This window comes from Gobius niger, assembly GCF_951799975.1.
Source record: "Gobius niger genome assembly, chromosome: 24".
In the NCBI taxonomy this organism is placed as follows: Eukaryota; Metazoa; Chordata; class Actinopteri; order Gobiiformes; family Gobiidae; genus Gobius; species Gobius niger.
Window position 1 is genome coordinate 8,544,111 of NC_136875.1, and position 21,465 is coordinate 8,565,575.

General features: G+C 41.3%; 1 protein-coding gene across 2 annotated transcripts in view; it reads left to right on the forward strand.

Moving 5' to 3' along the window:
• tfeb (transcription factor EB) overlaps positions 1 to 18,650 on the forward strand; it is an 84,046-nt gene extending 65,396 nt beyond the window's left edge. Inside the window, exons 8-12 of one of the 2 annotated variants that reach the window (XM_079582186.1) lie at positions 8,447 to 8,561; positions 11,239 to 11,295; positions 13,673 to 13,748; positions 13,822 to 13,969; positions 18,019 to 18,650. In XM_079582186.1, coding sequence (XP_079438312.1) covers positions 8,447 to 8,561; positions 11,239 to 11,295; positions 13,673 to 13,748; positions 13,822 to 13,969; positions 18,019 to 18,594 — 972 coding nt within the window. In that variant the 3' untranslated portion in view covers positions 18,595 to 18,650. The remainder of the gene's footprint in view (positions 1 to 8,446; positions 8,562 to 11,238; positions 11,296 to 13,672; positions 13,749 to 13,821; positions 13,970 to 18,018) is intronic. The other variant, XM_079582187.1, reaches the window with a different exon arrangement.
• The last annotated feature ends 2,815 nt before the right edge of the window (positions 18,651 to 21,465 follow it).

Consider the following 21,465-nt stretch of genomic DNA (forward strand, 5'->3'; position numbering starts at 1 on the left):
GCTTGGCTGTGAATGGTGTAGGAACATTTTATTTTTTCACTTTTTTTATCACATTATAGCTTAAGTGGCGCTGTTTGAGGATGTGTTGATGGAGTAAACTAAAGGGAAATGTTTTTTTGAAGGCTCTTTTAATGAAATTTAGAATGTACCAAACACTACAGACCCTAAATATTAAATCAAAGTAAGTTTTCATCAAAAATACAACATTTTTTATTTCATATTTGCTCCATTTTAGTCTGTGTGAACCATAAACGATTAATCGATTACTAAAATAGTTGTCGACTATTTCAATAATCGATAAGTCGTCGATTAATCGATTAGTCGTTTCAGCCCTACCACCTCGGTCCAGTCTTTTCTTCTCAACACCAAACCAAACCAAACCCAGCTCTCGTCCCTCTCTTTCCTTAAGTGTATAATCGATTTAGGAAGGAGGAAGCCGAAGTCGTCCGACCATAAAAACCCTAACGCTAAAATATTCAGCACAAACGCTCCGGAGCTGTCGTGTTTACGCCAAGAAAACCCCATCGAGCAGAAATTAACAATTAAACTGCCGGAGGTTAGCGTTCAACCTGTTTACGAGATATCTTTTAAAAACCTAAGTGAGCGAGAAGACACGGGGAGGGGGGGAGAGGCGAGGGAGGGAGGGAGGGAGGGAGGGAGGACGAGGAGGAGAGGAGTCACCAAAACAGGGCTAAAGTTCAGATTGATTTAGCGGAGCGTTTGTCGGACCTCGGCTCAGTCCTGAAGGCTGCTGCGCGTGAGGAGGCAGAGGATGAAGGACATGAACAAGACCTACGCGCTTGTGGAGGTCCTCGAAGGAGAGCAAATACAGCTGGTGAGGTGGACTTTTAGCGGCTTTTAAAACTAGTGCGGAAAAGTTGTTTTGGCTTTTTTTTTTTGGGCCTTTTAGAGGGGGGTTTGAAGTTGGCGAGTGCAGGGAAGGAGCTAACGAGCGCTAACTGGACGCGGCGAGGGACTGATTAAGGGACGACAAAGGGCCGATTATGTTTTCTTCATAGAGATATAAAAAAAAATGGGCAAGGAATGCGGTAAAAGATGTGGAAGTGGAATTTTTCTCGGCGTATAAACTGTTGTAGTGGGATTGTACTGCAAATACTACTACTATTACTAGTTATTGCCTTCTACTTATGCTTTAATAAGCAATTCTACTTCTACTTGGGACACTTGCACCCTACTACTGCTACTACTGCTACTGCTATACTTACACAACTAGTACGACTAATACTGTTTCAATTGCTGCTAATATACTTTATTACTTCAAATTGTAATATCACTCCTCGCATTACTACTTCTACGACTTTCTCTACTACTTCTACTATTACCATTACTACTAGCACTAATACTACTTCTTCGTTGCCAGTACTTTTTCCGCCACACTTCCTACTTCTATTTGTAATATCACTGTTACTGCTCATACTGCTACTATTACTACTACTCCTAATATGGTTACAATTGGTACTTATATTGTTATACTTTAGTTAGCTGCCAATACTTCTGACGTCAACTTGTAATATTGCTGTTTCTGCTTGTATTTCTGCTAAGTACTATGACTACTTCTGCTACTGTTGCTTGTTACTTGTATTGTTACTGCCAACACCAGCTCTTACTTATCACTATTACTGCTTGTAATACTACTACTCCTACTTCGAAGTCTTAATACTACGACTAGTATTTCTATGCTGTCACAAATTATACTAATATCTTGTCTGTCACTTGGCTGCCAACCCAATATACTTCTTTCTTAAACTTGTAATATCTTTCTGCTTGTCCTACTGCTACTACTAGTAATACTACTACCTCTACTATTACTCCTTCTTCTACAGTTACAATTGCTACTAGCATTGTTATATTGTTACTGCCAAATCACGGTTTCTGCTTGTACTTCTACTATTATCACTACTACTGCTATTTCTCTTAGTCCAGTTACAATTACTACTAATACTACTACTTCTACTGTGCCCACTACTGCTGATTCTCTCAATAGTCACTCTGAAAACTTATTTCCCATGTAAGCTAAGTATTTTAGCCATGTGCATTTTGCGACTTGCTGTTTTGGGCCCTGACCTCCGTAGTGGGAACCTCCTCCTCAGATGCTTTGAGACGTGTTTTTGTCAAAGGTTCTTCGTCGAATGATTAGCTCAGTGTTTGTATCTTTAGCCTATCACTCCGTTCTCCATTGATCAGACAAAGCCACTGATGAGGCAATGCTGATCAAACTACAGGCCAAATTTAACAAAAATGACCTGAATGAATGATGTTGTGTCTTTGGATGAAATGTTTCAGGCACGGGCTGAAAGAATAATTGCAACATGCGCACGTTGAATGGGCGCAGTTGGCGAATCGCATAGAGTGCTTTGAGTTCTTTACGTGGTAATGACCTCTGTAAATAACCAAACATATGGAGGACCAAAACTGTCCAATCAATCAATGTCCATATAAGCAGGGAACAATTGAACTACTAATGCTGCAATCAGTTAATCAATCATTAAAACATGTTTTTTTTTTGTATGTAAACAAAATATTAAAGTATATACAGTGGGGAAAAAAAGTATTTGGCCAAAATCCAATAGAATGTCTATGTGAAACTGACCAAATACTTTTTTTCCCCACTGTAAATCTTTTCTTGCTGCTCATATGCTGATTCAGAACATTTAGAAAAGACTTTATGGAACTTTTTATGGAGAATAAAAGCTTGATATTTTGGCGCTCATTTGACCTTTCGGTTTCCCTCCCTGGCCTCTATGACACTCCTGGATTCATAATTTTTATGGGTTTCTGGTAGGTGTTCCGGAAGGAATGTATGCGTAACCATGGAGATGGTTCCCTCAGCTGTGAGATCAATCCTGAAGCGTTATAGTTCTCACTGTGATGGAAAGCAAAGGCGCTAAGCTAGCCACCCGTCACTTACGTCAAATACATGCTGATATCAGGCTTTTATTTTGTATGAAACGTTACATAACGCACCTTTAACAGGTCATTGTTGGTTTTCAAAAAATAAACCCCAAGAATTATTTTCTGTGTGGATTTAATTCACCATTTATTTATGGATTTATATACTTGTGCCTTTTCCCTCTTTATTCCAAGTTGAAATCAGTAAAACAATGCAAATGACCTGAGGGAAGAGCGCTCTGCTCTGATTGGCTGCAAAGTTATTTTGGGCTAAAACCAAAAATGACCAAAAAGCACATTTTGATATCAGCATTTGTAGTTATATCAATAGTTATAAATATTATGTATTTATGCATTTATTAATTTATTGATCTGGCAGTTTTGGTCCTCCATACATGTGATTCTTGCATTAGTTTAGCAGGTCATACTTCCATTCATTTTTTTTTAAACTGTAAAACCCAAATCAAAAGCCTTCACAGAAGAGTTCTAAACACATCTTTATTTCCCCACAATTGTCCGGGCCTAATTTGAATGAAACCTGGACGGTAGTGAAATGGGAATGGTGTGCACTAATCCTGATGGGATTAAAGTGGCAAATTCCATGGAATTCTCGGAATCTCCCAAAAGCCGGGATTGCCACAGAATGCCAGCCACTGTGACTTGAAGGAATGTGTTTCTGATTTGTCACTTTAAAAATCAATGTATGGGGGATACCGGGTGGTCTGTTCAGGCATTGGCCCAGTGTGATGCCTTTGTCCGGGCTACAAATGGAAATGATAGACTTTTTGGCTGAGATATGTTTTTATAGGCTTAAAATTAAATGCTTTCAGAAAGAAGGTGGGTTAAGAAACACTCATTGGAACTCTTTCTGTGCTTCTTTGCTTCCGATACCGATACGGGGTTTGAGTATCTTTGAGTAGCCGTTAGCATTAGCATATTGTTGCTAGCCGCCGCATTTTCGGCAGCGATTACAAATAAGTTTGCTGTGGATAAAACTAACTCAGTGATTGAATTCCTTCAAAATGACATACAGCTTGTCCATATTCGCAGAGATTTAGTTGGTGAACGGTGAGACTCAAAATGGGTTCAGTGTCGGATATTTGTAACCGATGCCCGATATATGTACGGCGCTTTTGAACAGTGTGACACAAAGAAAGTAATTAAAGCTGAACAAACACCTTTTACGGGCTGATGATCTGTCTGTCTCGCTTCGTAAATGACATTATTTGCCCTGACTGCCGTGGCTTGTTTACATACGAGCTGTGAAGATAACAAGCTCAAAGTCGGAGAAAGCTTATCTGAGGCTACTGTGTGAACTGTGACTTCAAACGTCTTCTGCAACGTCTCACTTCTCTGTAACTTAGTGGCTCAAAAAACACGAGCAATTTGCGAAAGAGGAGAGGAGGAAGAGTTAATGAAACTGTAGAAGGACGTTGAGGTTAGTGCTGAGAGAAATCAAGAGGACTGGAGGCTCGAGTAGAGAAGAGGATTCCTGTGGACTCTTCTACTCCCCTCCTCCTAGGATTCCGCTCTCTCCGCCGATGGCCACACAATTACCACCTCGTCCCAGATCCAAAATCTCGGTTTCATTGTTGACCCCACACTCACATTCATCTATGGTCTCCCTTCCTTCGGTTTACCCTTCCGCCACCTCACCCACACCCGCTCCAGAGACCACATCGCCCCCTGTCCTCCAACAGCTTCACTGGCTCCCCGTACAACAGCACATCCATGACAAAGTTCTGCTCATCACCTACAAAGCTCTCCAACTTAAACCTCCTCAAACCCATCACCCATTCAACGCACCGATCATTGGAGGACCGGGCGTCTAGGTCAGGGGTAGGCAAGTTTGCGTCGTGGAGGGCTGATTTTCATCATTGCCAAACACACCCAAGGGCCGAACCTCAACATTGTGGCCTAAAGTGCAGTGGTTCCCAAGTGGCAGGGATTTGGAACCCACTGTTACCCTTGGATGAAAAGCCGAGCACCCAAACAAAACTGTAATTTGTCATACATGGTTTAAAATATTGTATTTTCCACACAAGTTTTAGTTAAACAAGCAGTAGCTATCCCTTTAAAGCAGTACTAAGTAACTCTTCCCCCTAGAGGCCATAAGCGCAACTGCAGGTGTCGCAGCAAGTTGCTATTTTTTAACTTATTAATTGTCTTGGAGAGTAAATACTACGCCGACAGGAAAGGCGAAGGGAGAGAGGGTTACTGTGCATCCAATTATACAATGGAAATACTTTTTTTCACTCAAACTTTGCTGTAAATACTGTTTAAAGTGCCCGTTAGCATGTTAGCTTCTTCTTCGTGATTCCATTAGTGTGTATTGCTTTCTCCGGACCGGTGGCAGGCAAGTTGCAAACATGGTTTTCTGGTCAGAGACACCAGAAGGAGATGAAAGACCCTCCAATCATCCCATAAACACTTGTACTACCCCCACAGGGACTACGAAAAGGACTTATTAAGGTAAACACGTTACTTAGTACTGCTTTAAGACTGAAATTATGATCAAAACAACCCAACAACCTTCATTATAACAAACACAGTTAGCGTTTCTATGCAGTTTCAGATGGAAAACATTGAATAAAAGTTCCCTGTAGACTCGCGACCCACTGAAAACGGTTCCGTAACCCACTTTAGGGTCCCGACCCACCAGTAGAGAATCACTTTAACATTATATATAACCAAGTAGGATGTTCCGACAGGACATTTTTTAGATTTTAAGACACTTTAACAGGTATTTGATCTCTTATTTGCATGATAATATTTCTCACAATCATCTTGGGGGTCTGAGGTTCTATGCCGGATTTGGTCCCTGGGCTTGATGTTGCCTAAAACGGATCTAGGTGTTCAAGAAAAGTAAGAAATGTAGTAGAAAGGATTACGCCGCATTCGTCTTCCAAACGCAGCGAAGCTAAAGCAAGTTCTCTCACAAAAACACCGAGTGCGTGAGTTTAACGGGCGGGCCGAGTAATCCCCCGATCATTGCCCTTTTTCATTGCGCTTCAGTCCCCAATTAAAAGCCGATCTGGAGGCCCTTAAAGTCTTACCTAACGTCTAAAGTGCAGGGAGCGTGGGAGGCCGGGCGCTGCGCTGCGCTCGGCGGTCGAGGAGAGGGGTCGTAAAAGGGAGATAAGGAAGCGACACAGGTGACGGTCAATGATTACGTCTGAGTTATTGTCTGTTTACGACGCACTAAAAACACACACTTCGTAAAGATACCGGCCACTGGTTTAGACGTCTGCGCAGTGCGGTGGGATGTGGGTTGACCCCAGGGAACGGAGGCGAAGTAGTGTCTGAAAAGCCTTCATTTTAATGGTCGTCAGAAAAAAATGTATTATGGTGAAACACTGCAGGTGAATAAGGGGGTTAAAATCAAATCTTAAAGAGGGGTATTATGCTTTTTTCAATCACATAGCACCAGTCTATATCACACTACAATGATGAGCAAACCTTCTGTTGGTCTGTAAATTCAGTAAATTAGAATAACTGCCTTGTATAAAATGTCTCTCTCAAAATGGCTGTAGTGAATGTCTTGAAATAGGCCTCTGTCTCTTTAAGAACCTCTGACCCTTTCCGACACGCCCCCTCCACACACTGTCTGTGGCATCAGTGGGGAGGGGGTTCTGCTGAGGAGCAGTGGTTGGTTACTCGGCTGGTGACGAAAGCTCGGAGGCGTCTCCAGGAGGTGGGGGCGTTCCTAGGAGGACTCAGGCAAACCTATCCCTAAAATGGCCGCCATCAGAGTTTTGACAGATTACTCAAAAATACGTGAATGTGCCAAGGCAACACTTCAGGCATGTTTTTAATGAGGGAATGACATAATAACATGATGTAGAGCTTGAAAAAGTCGATTTTGCATAATACCCCCCCCCCTTTAAAGCCACACTGCGTAACATTTTAACTCATAAAAAATATTGAAATACAAGCATTTATTTTACGTCAGATATTTTCATAATTGAAAAACACCTCATGAATATACAAACAAGCAAGTGCCTTTGCTGTGAGCGGCTCATCTCTCCTAAGACTGGCTGTAACTTTACTGGGAGTGGGTGCATCTCCAGCTCGTTTCCATGGAGATGTGACTAGAGTCAGCAGAGTTTGAGATTTAAACAGGTTTTGTTCTCGTGCTAATCAGTTCTTTGATCATCCACTGCATTTTCTGTGTTGAGCTGGTCATTAGGAGCATATTTTGCACTGATGGCAACAGTATAGTCCAAAAAGTTACGCGGTGTACCTTTAAGACATCGATTACTGGTATAAATGGGAGAAAATATATCCCGTCATGCCTTTTTTGTTTAGAAATAGGGCACTTCATGGATAAAAATGACCAAAATTGCGTATAATTTCAGCAGCAAAATCTAGATAATGGATAAAGGCAAGTTTAAATGTATGTATTTATTTTGTTAGTGTGTTAGTTACAAAGATTTGCTCAGACGGGATAGCCTGGTGACAACAGAATGACACCCCTTTGGATTTCAGTCTGGGACACACGCCATCGTTGGTGGAATCAGAAAACTCAAACGAGCGAAAAAGAGCTTTGTTTCCAATCGGCGGTAAATGACCAAAAACACATCCACAGACGAGCTCAGGCCTGAACGCAAAATGTGTCGTGACCTTTTAAACCACTCATTTTCCTGCGTCAAGTGCTTCCTAGATTTTGGAGTAAAAATAGAAGGTGTTTTGGGCTCAATCTTCTGTCGCTGCCTTTCGAATCTAAAAAACACAACAAAAAGTGTGTGTGTGTTTGCTTGATGTGTGGTTTAATGTGTCAGTCACTCCAAAATGTGTATGTTTCTCTCAAGTATTTTGCCACATCACAAAGTATTTGACCTCCCAACAGGACTGGACTGCCTCTTTTGGGTCAAAATCTGTCAAAATCTGTCATATTCAATGCAATTAGCAATACAATAAACCTTCTATTTTTACATTTTGGAGTAAAAATAGAAGGTGTTTTGGGCTCAGTCTTCAGTCGCTGCCTTTCGAACTAAAAAAACACAACAAAAAGTGTGTGTGTTTGCTTGATGTGTGGTTTAATGTGTCAGTCACTCCAAAATGGGTATGTTTCTCTCAAGTATTTTGCCACATCACAAAGTATTTGACCTCCCAACAGGACTGGACCGCCTCTTTTGGGTCAAAATATGTCATATTCAATGCAATGAGCAATAGTATAATATGACAATACATTCACAAAACCAACCAAATGATCACACTGTAGATTTAGATAATGATGTGGCAAAATTCTCCACAGAGTAACGGAGGTGTGGAGTGAAAATAGAAGTCCCAGATAGGCAAAAACATTGTAAATCCTTTCAATGGAAAAGAGTATAAAAGGATGTATTGATGTATTTGCTGGATGAGTTGTGGAATTGAATCTGAACGTCAGTAGAACTTGCAGTTTCTATTGTGGGCCAAAAGTCGGCCCACTGCGAAAACACCCCCGGTCCTCCTGATGGCCAGTCCAGCCTCTTCGGACATTTTTCTTCGGCGTTTTTTCTTCCCGCACTAACAGCTGCTTTTCCTCCCCCAGCTGCCCCTGTCCAGCAGCCACCTCGACGTGTACACGGCTCCTGGGATGAAGGGCCCCATCGCCATGACCAGCAACTCCTGCCCCGCCAACCTCACCGTGAAGCGCGAGCTGTCAGGTGCGGACACGTGGCACTGATACAACACCACTCAAATGAAAGCTATCGATGACACCCATTAATCTGCCTTTTGCTTTTCCTCTCGACCTCCTGTTTCACTGTCCCTTCTTTGCACATTTATAAACCGTCCCAACTTTATCCCCCGACATGTAACAGCAGCTTAAGCCTGGGACACACCAGAGGAGTTTTGGCCTGATTTTGAGTTTGGGAAGATGGTTTAAATCGAATTTTAAGTCCGGTGAGATTAATTGTTCTTAATTTAAAGCGAGACACTGCAGGTGAATAGGGAATTTTTTTTTTTTTTACAGATATCAATTTGAAACTTTTGCTGTCGATCACTGGCATAAATGTGAGAAAAAAAATACATTGCAAGTTTTCTGTCATTTTATCTTTTCATATAAGAACGAGGTGTTTTATGCCTAAAAATGCCCCAAATTTCCTATATTTTCGGCAAATGAATAATGGATAGAGCTACATTCAAATTTATGGTTTCATTTTATTGATAAATGACATACCAAGACTTTCTCTCTTTTGGATTTCTTGTTTAGTTTTAAAATAAGCTGTTTTTTAGTGGAAGAATTTGTAAAAAATTAATTTTCGCCTTATTTTTTGACATTCAAAACTCAATAAATGGGGCTTAGGGATTAGATAATAAAAATCCCTCTGAAAAAATCTTCCAAATATTGTTCAGTCCAAGTCTTTAGGTCCGACTGACGTGGACATAGTGTCGCCACAATGACAGAAAAATGTGTTTTGAGAAAAAGGCCTTTGAAATTGCATTCTCCCATATAAGTCTATGGGGGAACATTGAATCAGCGCAATATTTAAACATGTTATTGTGAAGATTAGTCATATTTTCTGTTTCTGGGTGAAAGCTTGTATGTTCAGAGACCAATTTGGCCCAAAACCTGAAAACTGAAAAAATTGAGTTTTGCCTGTAGTGTCTCCCCTTAAGTGTAAAACGGACAGATTTCCTCAAATCAGGAGCGAATTCACTTTTTTTAAATTTGTCCTGTGTCCGGATGACAATAAAATCTGAAGTTCACAGGAAAATATTACAAAAAGTTATTGAAGCTCTTTTAACGCCGAAGAAACAAACTCCAAAGCTTAAAAATAACAGTAAAGCTTGGTTCAAAAAGTACTTCATCTTTAAACATCCCAATGAAATGAAATACAACTTAGTTAAAAAAAAAAAATGAATTACTTTAGGAAAAAAAGAAAACAATGCAAATACATATACATATACAGACAATAAATACAAATGCCTTGTTTCCCTGTTATGTATTAAATGAAGTCAAAGATCGCCCTACGCTCTATGTCCCAGCAGAAACATTTGCGCAGAGCGTGACAGGACAGCCTGCCAGTGCCTGACATGCGAATCGTTTTAGTCCCGGCCCATAATCAATCAGTCACAATATCAGTCACAATATCTCTCAATGCCCCGTCTTTGTGTCAGAAAGAAGGTATTCTCGGATAGGTTCACTCACATTAACGTGGCCACACAAAGACCGCTATATTTAGACTGCTTACTTAAGAATTAGAATGGAGGGACATGGATTTAGTTTGTGATTGTAACTCTACAACATGACCTGAGCAACGTTGTTTTTTCAAAAGTTAGGATGAGTTTAAATAGGAAATTAAGAATGCAGTATAAACTATATTGGCTGTATAAAGATGTGTCAAACATACTTTTACCCAGGCTTCAGTGTGTGTGGCCGTAGTACTTACTGGCAGGGCTGAAACTATGACGTGGGCGAACCGGGCGTTTGCTGAGAGGCCTCAACTCCTAGGGGGCCCCGAAAATATATTGTTCTCCCTTAAAATGTCATCAAAAAACATAAATGGCATATATTTGACAACAGCAAAAGGATCAGCTGAAGATATTAAATAAAGGAATAGGGCTGGGTACCGTTAAACCAATATGGTACAAAAGAAATACAAATAAATAAAAGTTGTAAAAAATAAAAGTATTGCAAGCAGGTACCGAAAAAATTATATCTTTAGATCCAAGTTTTGATAATGTTGGTCCAGGGACAGCATTAAAGGAAGTGACTTGTTTTTTTGTTTGTTTTTTTCAGCTCAAATCAATGATTTTTTTTATTAATAAATTATGTTTTGATGCCATTTTTTTTTCTCAGTTTTTATTACTAATATTATTTTCCCTTTTTCCTCCCATTATTCCACCCATCTATGCCCATTTTCCCCCTTTTTTGCCACAATTTCACCCATTTTCCTCCTAATTATTCCCCCCACACATTATTGTTTTCTGGTTCTAGAGGACAAATAATTAATAGATCTCGGAAGAAGCATCATTCAGGTATCAGTATCGAAAACCAAGTATCGTTGAAGTGCTGGCATCAAGAAAAACTGTAACGGTACCCAGCCCTAAATATGAATTCACTTCCACTTAATCGACTTAAGAGGAGGGGTCCTGCTAAAAGTGTCCCCCCTCTTTAAAAGCGCCCATGGTTTAGTCTGTGGCTTCATACGAGAGTGCGATTATTAACTGTAGAAAACAGTCCTTATGTCCTGTGCACTTTGTACCACGTTCCAGAAGAGTTTAAAACCCTCTTGTGTGTCCAAGGCTTCATCCCGCCTCTTAATACTAGTACTTAATGTTCTTAATAGTAACCTGTCTCTTAAGCTGATTTACTGACATCCTTTTGTTTTTGGAAAGACACAGAAGCTCGAGCCATGGCCAAAGAGCGACAGAAGAAAGACAACCACAATCTCAGTAAGTCTTTTTCAAACCAACTGTACCCATGAAACACTGAAAACGTTGAGGAGCCATTCGAAACGTACGAATGGATCCACACCGACGCTGCCTCTGATGAAGTGCTGCGTGTGGACCGGCGCTTGCTTTTTTTTTTCTGACTGCTGACCGTGCGTAAAGAGCGGGTGGATGTTTAACCCGCTGCTTTTCTGCTGCTCTGGCACTAAGGCCTAATCACCTGTGACTGCACATAAAGATTTATCACTTTTTAAAGACGCGTCAAGGGACACCGCACACTTTTGCAATAGATTACGCCGCTTTCCCAAAAAAAAAAAAAAAAACATGGCCGCCACACCCAGCAGTTCAAATGCCCGGCTCGCTACGCAGACAGGGTTATGTACGCACGGCTCAAGGTTAGGGGGAAGTCGTGCTGTGTTTTCCCACATAGGGGCGTTTTCCCTCCCTGTGTCTCAGTCTTTACTGTTTACCCTTTGCCGAGGCATTATTTCAAATGAGAAAATATCAATGTTGAGGTATAGACATGGCCGTATCTACCATTGAGGTCACCGAGGTCCGGTAAAATTTTAGCTTTTTTTTTGTGTTTTTTTTCACACATTGAATCCTGCGCAAATGAATGTTGTAAACACGCGCTTCTACAGGCGGAAGAGCCTCTAGTTCAGACATGGATGAGCTTGTTCTGAACCTAAATGTGTGCGCTCTAAAACCGAACCTCATGAGCTGCTTTGCACCCGAGTGCGTAAAACTCTGCGGGGGCGCGGCTGAGGATGTGCGTCAGCCTCACTACAACAGCAGCGAATGAACCGCGCCAAAGTTTGATCCAGATGCAATTTCTTTGCTCTCTGTCATAAAGAGGGAGGAGCCAGTGCGCCTCAGACTGACGGTGACTCCGATTTACAACAGGAGTTTTCCTCATTCTGATCTGAGGAGCGAGAGGAGAAGCGTCTGTGCCTCATCATCGCCTCCTCCTCTGCTGCTCACTTTGTTTCTGTCTCATGCAAAGAATGTCCTGCGTGTAAATGATCTTCACTTTAATGAGAGCTTAAACCAGCGCATTTACCTTTGTAGCTCCCAGTGGTTTGACAGTGAGGGCGACGCAGAGGGGGCGGGGCCAGAGAGGGCGACGCAGAGGGGGCGGGGCCAGAGCGCAGAGTCTGATGTTCAGAATGAGCCAAAGCAAAACCCTCAGCTTTACACATTCACAGCCACAGCCTCGTTTTCAAAACAATTAAAAACGGACATTTTCATTTAACATTTTAGTGTTTATTTAGGACAAGACCTTCTTATTGCCTCTCACTCAGGCGAGCAGAACTGTTTGGAAAACCTGCTTCACAGTAATAATGGATGCAATAGATGTTAAATAGATATTTTATTTTGGGATATTCATCATTCATCATGTCGTGACTCGTCACCTAAAACTTCAGGGGGTGCACGGCTGCACCCACTGCTCTTGGGCAGACTGATGGAAGCGAGGCCAGTCTGCACCATCTGCATGTCCGACCACCATCCACTCACTCACCACATTCACTCAGGCTCCTGGTCCCAAACGGTGCAACAAAAAGCAATTTTTGAAAACAGCTCAAGGATGAGACAAAAGTGTTTTTGATCACTCGAAATACAGGAAATTACATCTGAATCTTTAAAAAATTCCTGGGGGAGGACCCCCAGACCCCCCAGTTTAAAGAATTAGCCGGACCTCACTGTTTTTTACATCCTGGCTACGGCCCTGGGTATAGAATATCATGTAGTTAGAATCATTTACACATGATATGTCCACTTTGAGCAGCCACAGTGCCCCGAGACCATCTTCAGGTGGTCAAGAAAAGAGCCTATAATTCAAAATTGAGGTGGAGCAGCTGAAAATGCCATCCTGGTATCTATGGTAACTGTCAAAATGCAGATTTCCAGTCTTAGTTTGTTGCTAATTTCTATAAATTTCCTGGGCCAATTCACATGAAACAAAAACTGTCACAAAGTTCAAAGTCCTCTCTTCCAGCTCATATGAACTATGGCCTTGTTATTTCCTCATAAAAGTGTTTAAAAGTGGTGACAATGTTCAAAAACATGCGTGTGATGTTGGTCAGTAGGAAGGACTTTCAGCTATAAGAGCCACAACTCTGTCAGCTCCAGGGCAGCTGCGGCTACAAAAAAAGCAAAGCGTGGAGAGGGATTGAAAAATGCGACCATTTTGATGATTTCTCTCTTTTTATCTGTACACATGAAATGTTTATAGAGTCAGTTTGAAGGAACAATAGGCTCCTCTCTCGGCGCCAGGATGAATGAGAGTGGGCTGTGAGTGCAGAATAACAGAGCAATTCTTTCTCTGTGGTTAGAAAGCATTCTACTATTTCTTCATTTTTACGTTTCCATTTTTTTCTAGTCGAGAGGAGGAGAAGATTCAACATCAACGACCGCATCAAAGAACTGGGCACGATGATCCCCAAAACCAACGACCTGTGAGTGGCCGAGTGCACACTTTTAAGCCCGGTGTGCGTTGTCCGTCTGACCCAGAGTCTTGTGCTTGTGCAGGGACGTGCGCTGGAACAAGGGCACCATCCTGCGGGCCTCCGTGGACTACATCAAGAGGATGCAGAAGGACGTGCAGAGGAGCAGGGAGGTGGAGACCAACTACAAGCGAATGGAGATGGCCAACAAACAGCTGCTGATGCGCATTCAGGTCAGAGGGAGGTCGATTAGAGTGTGACGTGCGACATGTGACGGGACGTACAGCGGTTAGATCGGGACAACAACGGCGACAGTGAAAGTTTCAGACTAGTCCAAACCTAAACTACCTAAACTAAAGATGTTGTCATGCGCCAAAACCGAGAAGATCCTAATGATCTAATTCAATATGCGTGCGGGATTGTTATCCACGTATAGTACCATACTGTATAGTGCAGTACTAATGCAGGTCTAAGCAGGGCTCGTGTGCAGTACTGACTGAGCAAAGAGGAGAAACACAACGTTTTAGGAGCCAAAATGTATTTTATTGAGTTAAAGGGACTATACAGAGTTTAAAAATGTTAAAATGACATGTTTCAACAATGTCCTAATGTGTAGAATGAGCCCAGACCTGTTCACCACAACTGCCTCTAAAATCCTGCACTGTCACTCAAAAAGGTGTTAATTCGGGTCTGAAGTGCCGTCATGCACAAGCTTAATATAGAAGCTGCAGTTACACGTATGACCTGAGGTGGCAGTAGTGAGTATAAAATGGCTAACTTGCATCTAGCTTTGTTTGTTTGTTTGTTTAATGGTTTTGTATAGCCCAATATCACAACAGAAGTCGCCTCACAGGGCTGCACCAAACATTAAGGCAATAAAACAGAGCAATAAATATGACAATTAAAAGTTCAGGTGAATCCAGGCAAATATAATGTCCAATAGGAGGTAGCGACGAGCGGCGTGGGCGTCCCCCGTCCTTAGACTCTCCAGCACGGCGAGGAAAAACTCCAAAACCCGGCAGGAGAAAAGAGAAACCTTGGGGAGAACCACAGAAGGAGAGATCCATTCCCATGGACGGACAGGCTATAGAGACCCAGGGCCGAAGGATCCCTCAGCAGACGGGCCAAGATCACAGACCGTCCAGTCCTCAGATTCCAGAATGCCAGTTCCCCCGTTCACCCAGGGTTCCTCTGTTCGATCTAGACGGGCACTCCCGAGGGGGAGTGGGACAGGAGACACCATGTGAATAGTGATGAACAGACTACAGATCAATTAAATATTGTATCATGATAAGTCGGCAGTAAGAAGAAGAGGACAGCGCTCAGTGGACCGTACTTCCCACAGCAGTGTTCCTCCTAAGGGGTGTGGGTCAGAGCTTTACCTAACTGACCTGATTATAAGCTAATTCGAAGAGGTACGTTTTGAGCCTAGTCTTGTAGGGACTGTGTCTGCTTCTTTAACGTGGGCTGGGAGTTTATTCCAGTTTATAGCCTCTTTAAAAATTTAAAACACAATTCAATTAAATGCGTTCTTTTCCAAGTACATTGAATTACTAAAGGCAACACAAAAAAAAACTATTGTCCCCATGTAACCATATTCTGGCCCCATATGTTCCGGACCTTTGCCTGACACTTGACTAGAGACTTGTTGCTAGCATAAAAAAGATAAATAAAACATTTATAAAATAAATCAAGTATTGTCTTAACTAACTATATAATTTTAACTTTCTCCTTTTTTTAATGACGATAACGTAACGCTGACAAGCTAAAAAATAGCTCTTTGGAGACTAAAACATGACGAGATGTTTATGAGTTTACATTAATGAGACGAAAATGGGAGGAAGTGACGGTTTTATGCCCTTCAGCACAGTTTACTCTTTTTCGCGAATGCGCTGTTTATCCATGTCTTTAAAAGTATAAAAGTTCTCCAAAAACACCGTGACTGTTCCTTATCAAGTCGCTTAACAATGACAAACTGCTTCCTGTTTCAGTTTTACACAATAAAAGTCACTGCATGTTAGATAATAAGAGTCTTATTGTGAAAGGGTCCAACAGCGACAGAGTGTTATATTTACAGCAGCTCGACGTCATGAGAAAGAGACAAACAAACAAACAAGCTTTTATCAAACTTACACTTTTTCTCACTTCTACTTAATTTTAATATCTGGGGTTTTATTGTGTTTTTCATTTATAAAGTACGTTCTCCATGGAGCGTCTGACAGCGACGTCACAGGGACTTTATCTTTTCTGTGGACACTTTTAAATACTAAAATAAATAAATAATTGTGTCTGAACAGCAAGTTGATGAATGTGCAGACGCCGCTGTTGGTAAAATAAGTCTGGAAGTGATGACCAGAGGACGAGCGGGCGCTTTGGGGAAAAGTCCTGTTCACAGTCACACTTCTGCCAGCGCCTACTGTGGTGTAATCTGTTTGTCACAAGCTACATGAAGCCAAGAGATTATTATTATTAATCCCAATTTCTAATATCGAAATTAATTATTACTTTTTTATAATGAAATTGACTAAAATTATCATATTTAGAAATGACTAAAATGTGACTGAAACTAAAATAATTTTCATCCAAAAGACTAGGATTATAACTAAAAGGGCTGCCAAAAACATGTCCAGAGATAAGTCTGGACATGTCCTGATAGTGGGAGGAACAAGGAAGACAGGAAAGAGAAACTTTGAATAAGCCGTTGTAGAGCATTTTCACACCAACAATGTGTAAGATTGTGATCAAGATGTGTTTTCTAAAGAATGGCAAAAAAGCCTAATACACACTTTGCCCACCTCCAGATTTAGTGTCTATGAGATTTAGACTAAGTGCTCAAGCAGTGCTTGATTTGTAAATAAGTATTTTCAGGAACACTTTTGGTCTGATGTGATGGATTCAGGGAACAGGCCAAAACATTTGCCGCAACACTCTCATTAAACACCATTATATCAGATACATTTTTTGCCGGATCCTCCTAAATATTTCAGTTCAGTTCAGTTCAGTTCAAATGTTTTATTCAGCCATGGCGTTATTACAGACACAATAATAATAACAACAGCAACAGCAAAGTATTCAATGCTGAATAGGAGCATGAGGAAGACATTGTCTTATAAATTTCATGCCCCTTTTTTTTTTTTTTTCTCTCCAAAATCTGAGCTGGCTCTGAACAGACGGCTCACCCGTTTTTGATTTGTTTTAGCCTATATCAAGGTACAATAATACTTTACATCTAAATCAATGACTGTTTCAAATTTCAAATTTGTCATTTTCCAAGTACTTTTTTTTAATACATTTTATTGAATTGAGTGATTGTGTTACATGTTTTTTGAACAATGTCCAAAGAATTCCATAAAGTGATCCCTTTTACAAGAAACCCCTTTTGTTTTTGTGAAGTGTGTGAATATGGTACACAGAAATTGCCCTGTCTTCTGTTGTTACTATCTGTGATTAACACAAATTTGTTTTGAATATGTATTGGCACCAACTTATTTTTCACTCTCCACATAACTTGTAGTATTTTAAATTTGACCAATTCACTAAATTTCCCGGATCCTTTACCCTTAAAAACTGAGAATTGGGGGATGCGTTCCCCCAAACAGGGGATCACATTAAGCACTGTGCTCAAGTCTTGACCGGGACCAATTCTGGTTGATTTTCATTTTGGCTAGTCACGTGGCAGAATGTGGTGACATTATTTAATCATTGTCAGCTGAAAGGAATTTTAGTCTTAAGATTATTACAGCAAGTTCAAACAGGGACACGTTGCATATCAAAAAGTGTTTTGTTTTTTTCTTTCAAAAACTGAAAACTCTTAAAGCAGTACTAAGTAACGTGTTTACCATAATAAATCCCTTCCGTAGTCCCTGTGGGGGTAATACAAGTGTTTATGGGATGATTGGAGGGTCTTTCATCTCCCCTGGTGTCTCTGGACAGAAAACCACGTTTGCAACTTGACTGCCACCGGTCCGGAGAAAGCAATACACACTAATGGAATCACGAGAAGAAGCTAACAGGCTAACGGGCAAAGCTAACTGCGGGCTAACGTCACTTTAAACAGTATTTACAGCCAGGTTTGAGTGAAAAAAAATATTTCCATTGTATAATTGGATGCACAGTAACCCTCTCTCCCTTTGCCTTTCCTGTCAGCGTAGTATTTACTCTCCAAGACAATGAATAAGTTAAAAAATCGTAACTTGCTACTACACCTGCAGTTGCGCTCATGGCCTCTAGGGGGGAGAGTTACTTAGTACTGCTTCAAGATGTCCGTCTTTGTCGTCCCCAGGAGCTGGAGATGCAGGCGCGTGTCCACGGCCTCCCCAACGCCTCCCCCTCGGGCCTGAACCCCGCCGAGCTCATGGCCAACTTCGTCAAGCAAGAGACTAGCCCTGACGAAAGCCTGTCCCACCCCCAGGGCCACCCAGGACAGCACCCGCACCTACCCCACAACAACCACGCCCAGCAGCAGGCGCACTACCTGGGCTCGCACCTCCACACTCAACCCCTCCACCACCACCACCAGCAGCAGCAGCAGCAGCACCAGCAGCAGCAGCAGGTTCTCCACCAGCAGCACCAGCAACCCCCGATTCAGTACCCTGCTGTGGGGAGCTCCCAATATGACTATGCCCCCGCCCTGGACTTCGGGGACGGGTTAGCGGGGTTCGCCGACGGCCTGGCGGGGTTGGGGGAGATGGCCGGCATGGACGCCCAGGGAAGGAGGGGCGACCTGGGCTTCCTGATGATGGACGAGCCCCTCTCGCCGATGGGGGGGGACCCGCTGCTGTCCGCCATGTCGCCCGAGGCGTCCGTGGACTCGAGCAGGAGGTCCAGCTTCAGCCTCGACGACGGGGATATCATGTAGAAACAGAATAGACGCGTTTTACACTGAGCCGAAGGACGGGCCACTTTATTTAGGTACATCTTGTAAATGCAAAACGACTCAGCGTGGGAGTGGTAGCCCAAAGACACACTGCACTCAATGTATCATGACACTTGAAGACACACTTTAGGGGACATATCATGCAAAACCATTTTTTTTTATTTTATTTCACTTCATTCACACGCAGTTTTGAGAAATCCTTTTTTACATTGGTCACTTTTTTTCTACTCCAAAAAAGCACTCCAAATTGTTTTTCCTGGATTTTGTTCCCGGAAGTGTCCTTAACATGTTTGAAGCATTAGATCCGTTTCTCCTCTAAAACCGCGTTAACCACAGCACCATTGATTTGTTAGCATGTGGTTAGCTGAAAATGGTGCCTTATATGTTGTTGTTTTCTCCCATTGGTTAAAAGACTCTGTGCACAGAATGTTGCAGAGAAAGGAAACAGTCATTATCCGAGGACGTTAGCAACATGATGCCAACTTCCTAAGGTAATGACTGTTTCCTGTCTCCGTTTTATTCCTATAGAGAGTTAGCCATGTCTTGTTGAAATTAATCATATTTAAATGGAACTTGCTAGAAAACATGCAGCTGTTGGATAATCACTCAGAGCATGTTAGAAACGTTTCACAGGATGTAAATAGGAGACTTTTGTGTTTATAAATGTAGATGTTTTAGCCTTGAAGCTAAAGGCTAATGCTAGCTGACGCTGGCAAATGGTTAAATAGCACAAATGTCTGAAATTATTTTTAGGCAACACACTTTTTTTTCTTCTGTTTTGTACATCTTATATTTTTTTACTGGACAAGACGTAGTCCGTACCTACAATGGCCGACAGGAAGTTAGACAAAACATTCCGTGCACAGAGCCTCACGCAAAACATGAGACGTTTAGAGAGCCGAGTGTCTTTTCTATACACACATTTAAACATAAAATGTGAAACAGTAATGCTGTTTTATAAGCCAAGAATCTGCATGATATGTCCACTTTGAACATAAGCCTTGGGGTGCTTTAAATTAGGGCTTAGCGATAAGGCGAAAAAGAAAAGTAAAAAAAAAAAATAGAAATGATAATCAAGACCTTTTACCTTCTCCACTTTGAAAGATCTTGAAATGATTGCTTTTACTGATACTGCTTTAGTTTCTCAACAGAGACCATCATAAGCCAGTGACTGCTTTTTGATAAAAAAAACATTTAAAAAAGTTGGCCCCCATTCTTACTTCAAATATCGTCTGCCTCCGAGAATTAACCGGTCATTTTTGGCTGAATTGAGAGACCGCGCTGCCGACAAATCATGTTATTAGCGCGTTAGCTTAGCATCAGACAAGAGTTTTCTCTGCCTCTGCTGCCGCTTCCCACATCGCTTTTTAAGTAAATATTTGAACATTTACTATAGTATACCGTATACTATCCTGAATTAAACCAGTCAATCTGGTCTTGCATAAATCGATGTCAAATTCACACTCACCCGATTTCATTATGTAGCCGCCTGATACTAAAATCATGTATATTTATTTTATATTTGTAAAAAAAAATAATAAATTAAAAAAATACACACAAAAAAATAGAAATTAAAAATGGAATAAACAAAGAAAAACGTACTGACTTGAGCATTCATATACAAATCATTTGGCAAACACTGTATACTTCAAGACCAAAATTGCAACATCATAAAGTTCGCAAATGCCCTTGTGGTCCTGCAGGTGGCGCTAAATCACACCTGAAAGGGGGGACACGGCGCCATAAATCTAATTACAAAAAGCCAAGGACGTGGGTATTGTCCTTTTATAGAGGGCACTTTTTGTCACCAAGCGTAAATTATTGAGTGATTGATTGCGAAATGGGTCGTTTTTATGGCGTCGCGTGCATAATTGAAATTTTAAAGTGCATATGGAAGGTTAGAATCATTTTTTAAAATAATTTTTCATACACTTTGTCACGTCACTGGTGTAAAACTATGATTAATATTCACCACAAACATTTCCCCACCAAACTGTATAATCATTTGAAAAACCAAGGAGACCCGTCATATTGCACTTTAAAAGGTAGGAGACGACACGCAAAATGGCTGCCTCCGCAACTCGATTTGTCATTATTTTCACACTTTATTGCGCACTCGGTTTATTGCGTGAGGTGATGGTTCTTATCTGGGGTTATCTCGCGTTCGACACTTTGACACTTGCCACTGCTTCCATAATGTCATAAAACGGTGTCACAATGCTCGGAAGGGGAAGAAAAAAAAACGACGTTCAAGATCGTCGGCCATTTTTATATCTCACTTGTTTTAGTCCTGGTTTCGTCCCTGTGTTAGAATGTGGAAGGAAGCTAATATTCCATGGCCGCTTTAAGAGGATGTGAATGAAACACATAACTACCCCCCTATATAACAGGTTCCCAAAATTTGCCTCTTATACTACTCTTATACTACCACAAAATCAAATGGACTCTGTGCACGGAATGTTGCATAGTAGCACGACACTAACTTCCTAGTGTAATGACTGTTTCCTGTCAGTGTTTTATTCCTATGGAGCGTTAGCTTTGTCTTGCTTAAATAAATCAAAATTTAAACGGTACTTGCTAGAAAACATGCAGCTGTTGGATAGATACAGACGGCATCTCTGGAATCGCCCATATATGGTCATGTTTGAAAACAGTTAAGGGGGAAAACAATTTTGAAAAAATGTAATCTTTCTCTAATTATTCAAAAACTACTTCAACAAATGCAGAATTATGAATATAGTTTTCTACTAAATTAAGATACAAAGACATGGGGAGGAGCAAAGTGGATCAACTGCCCATAAATACATGAATAACGGAGAATGCTAACTTGATGCTACATGTTAGTATTGGGCT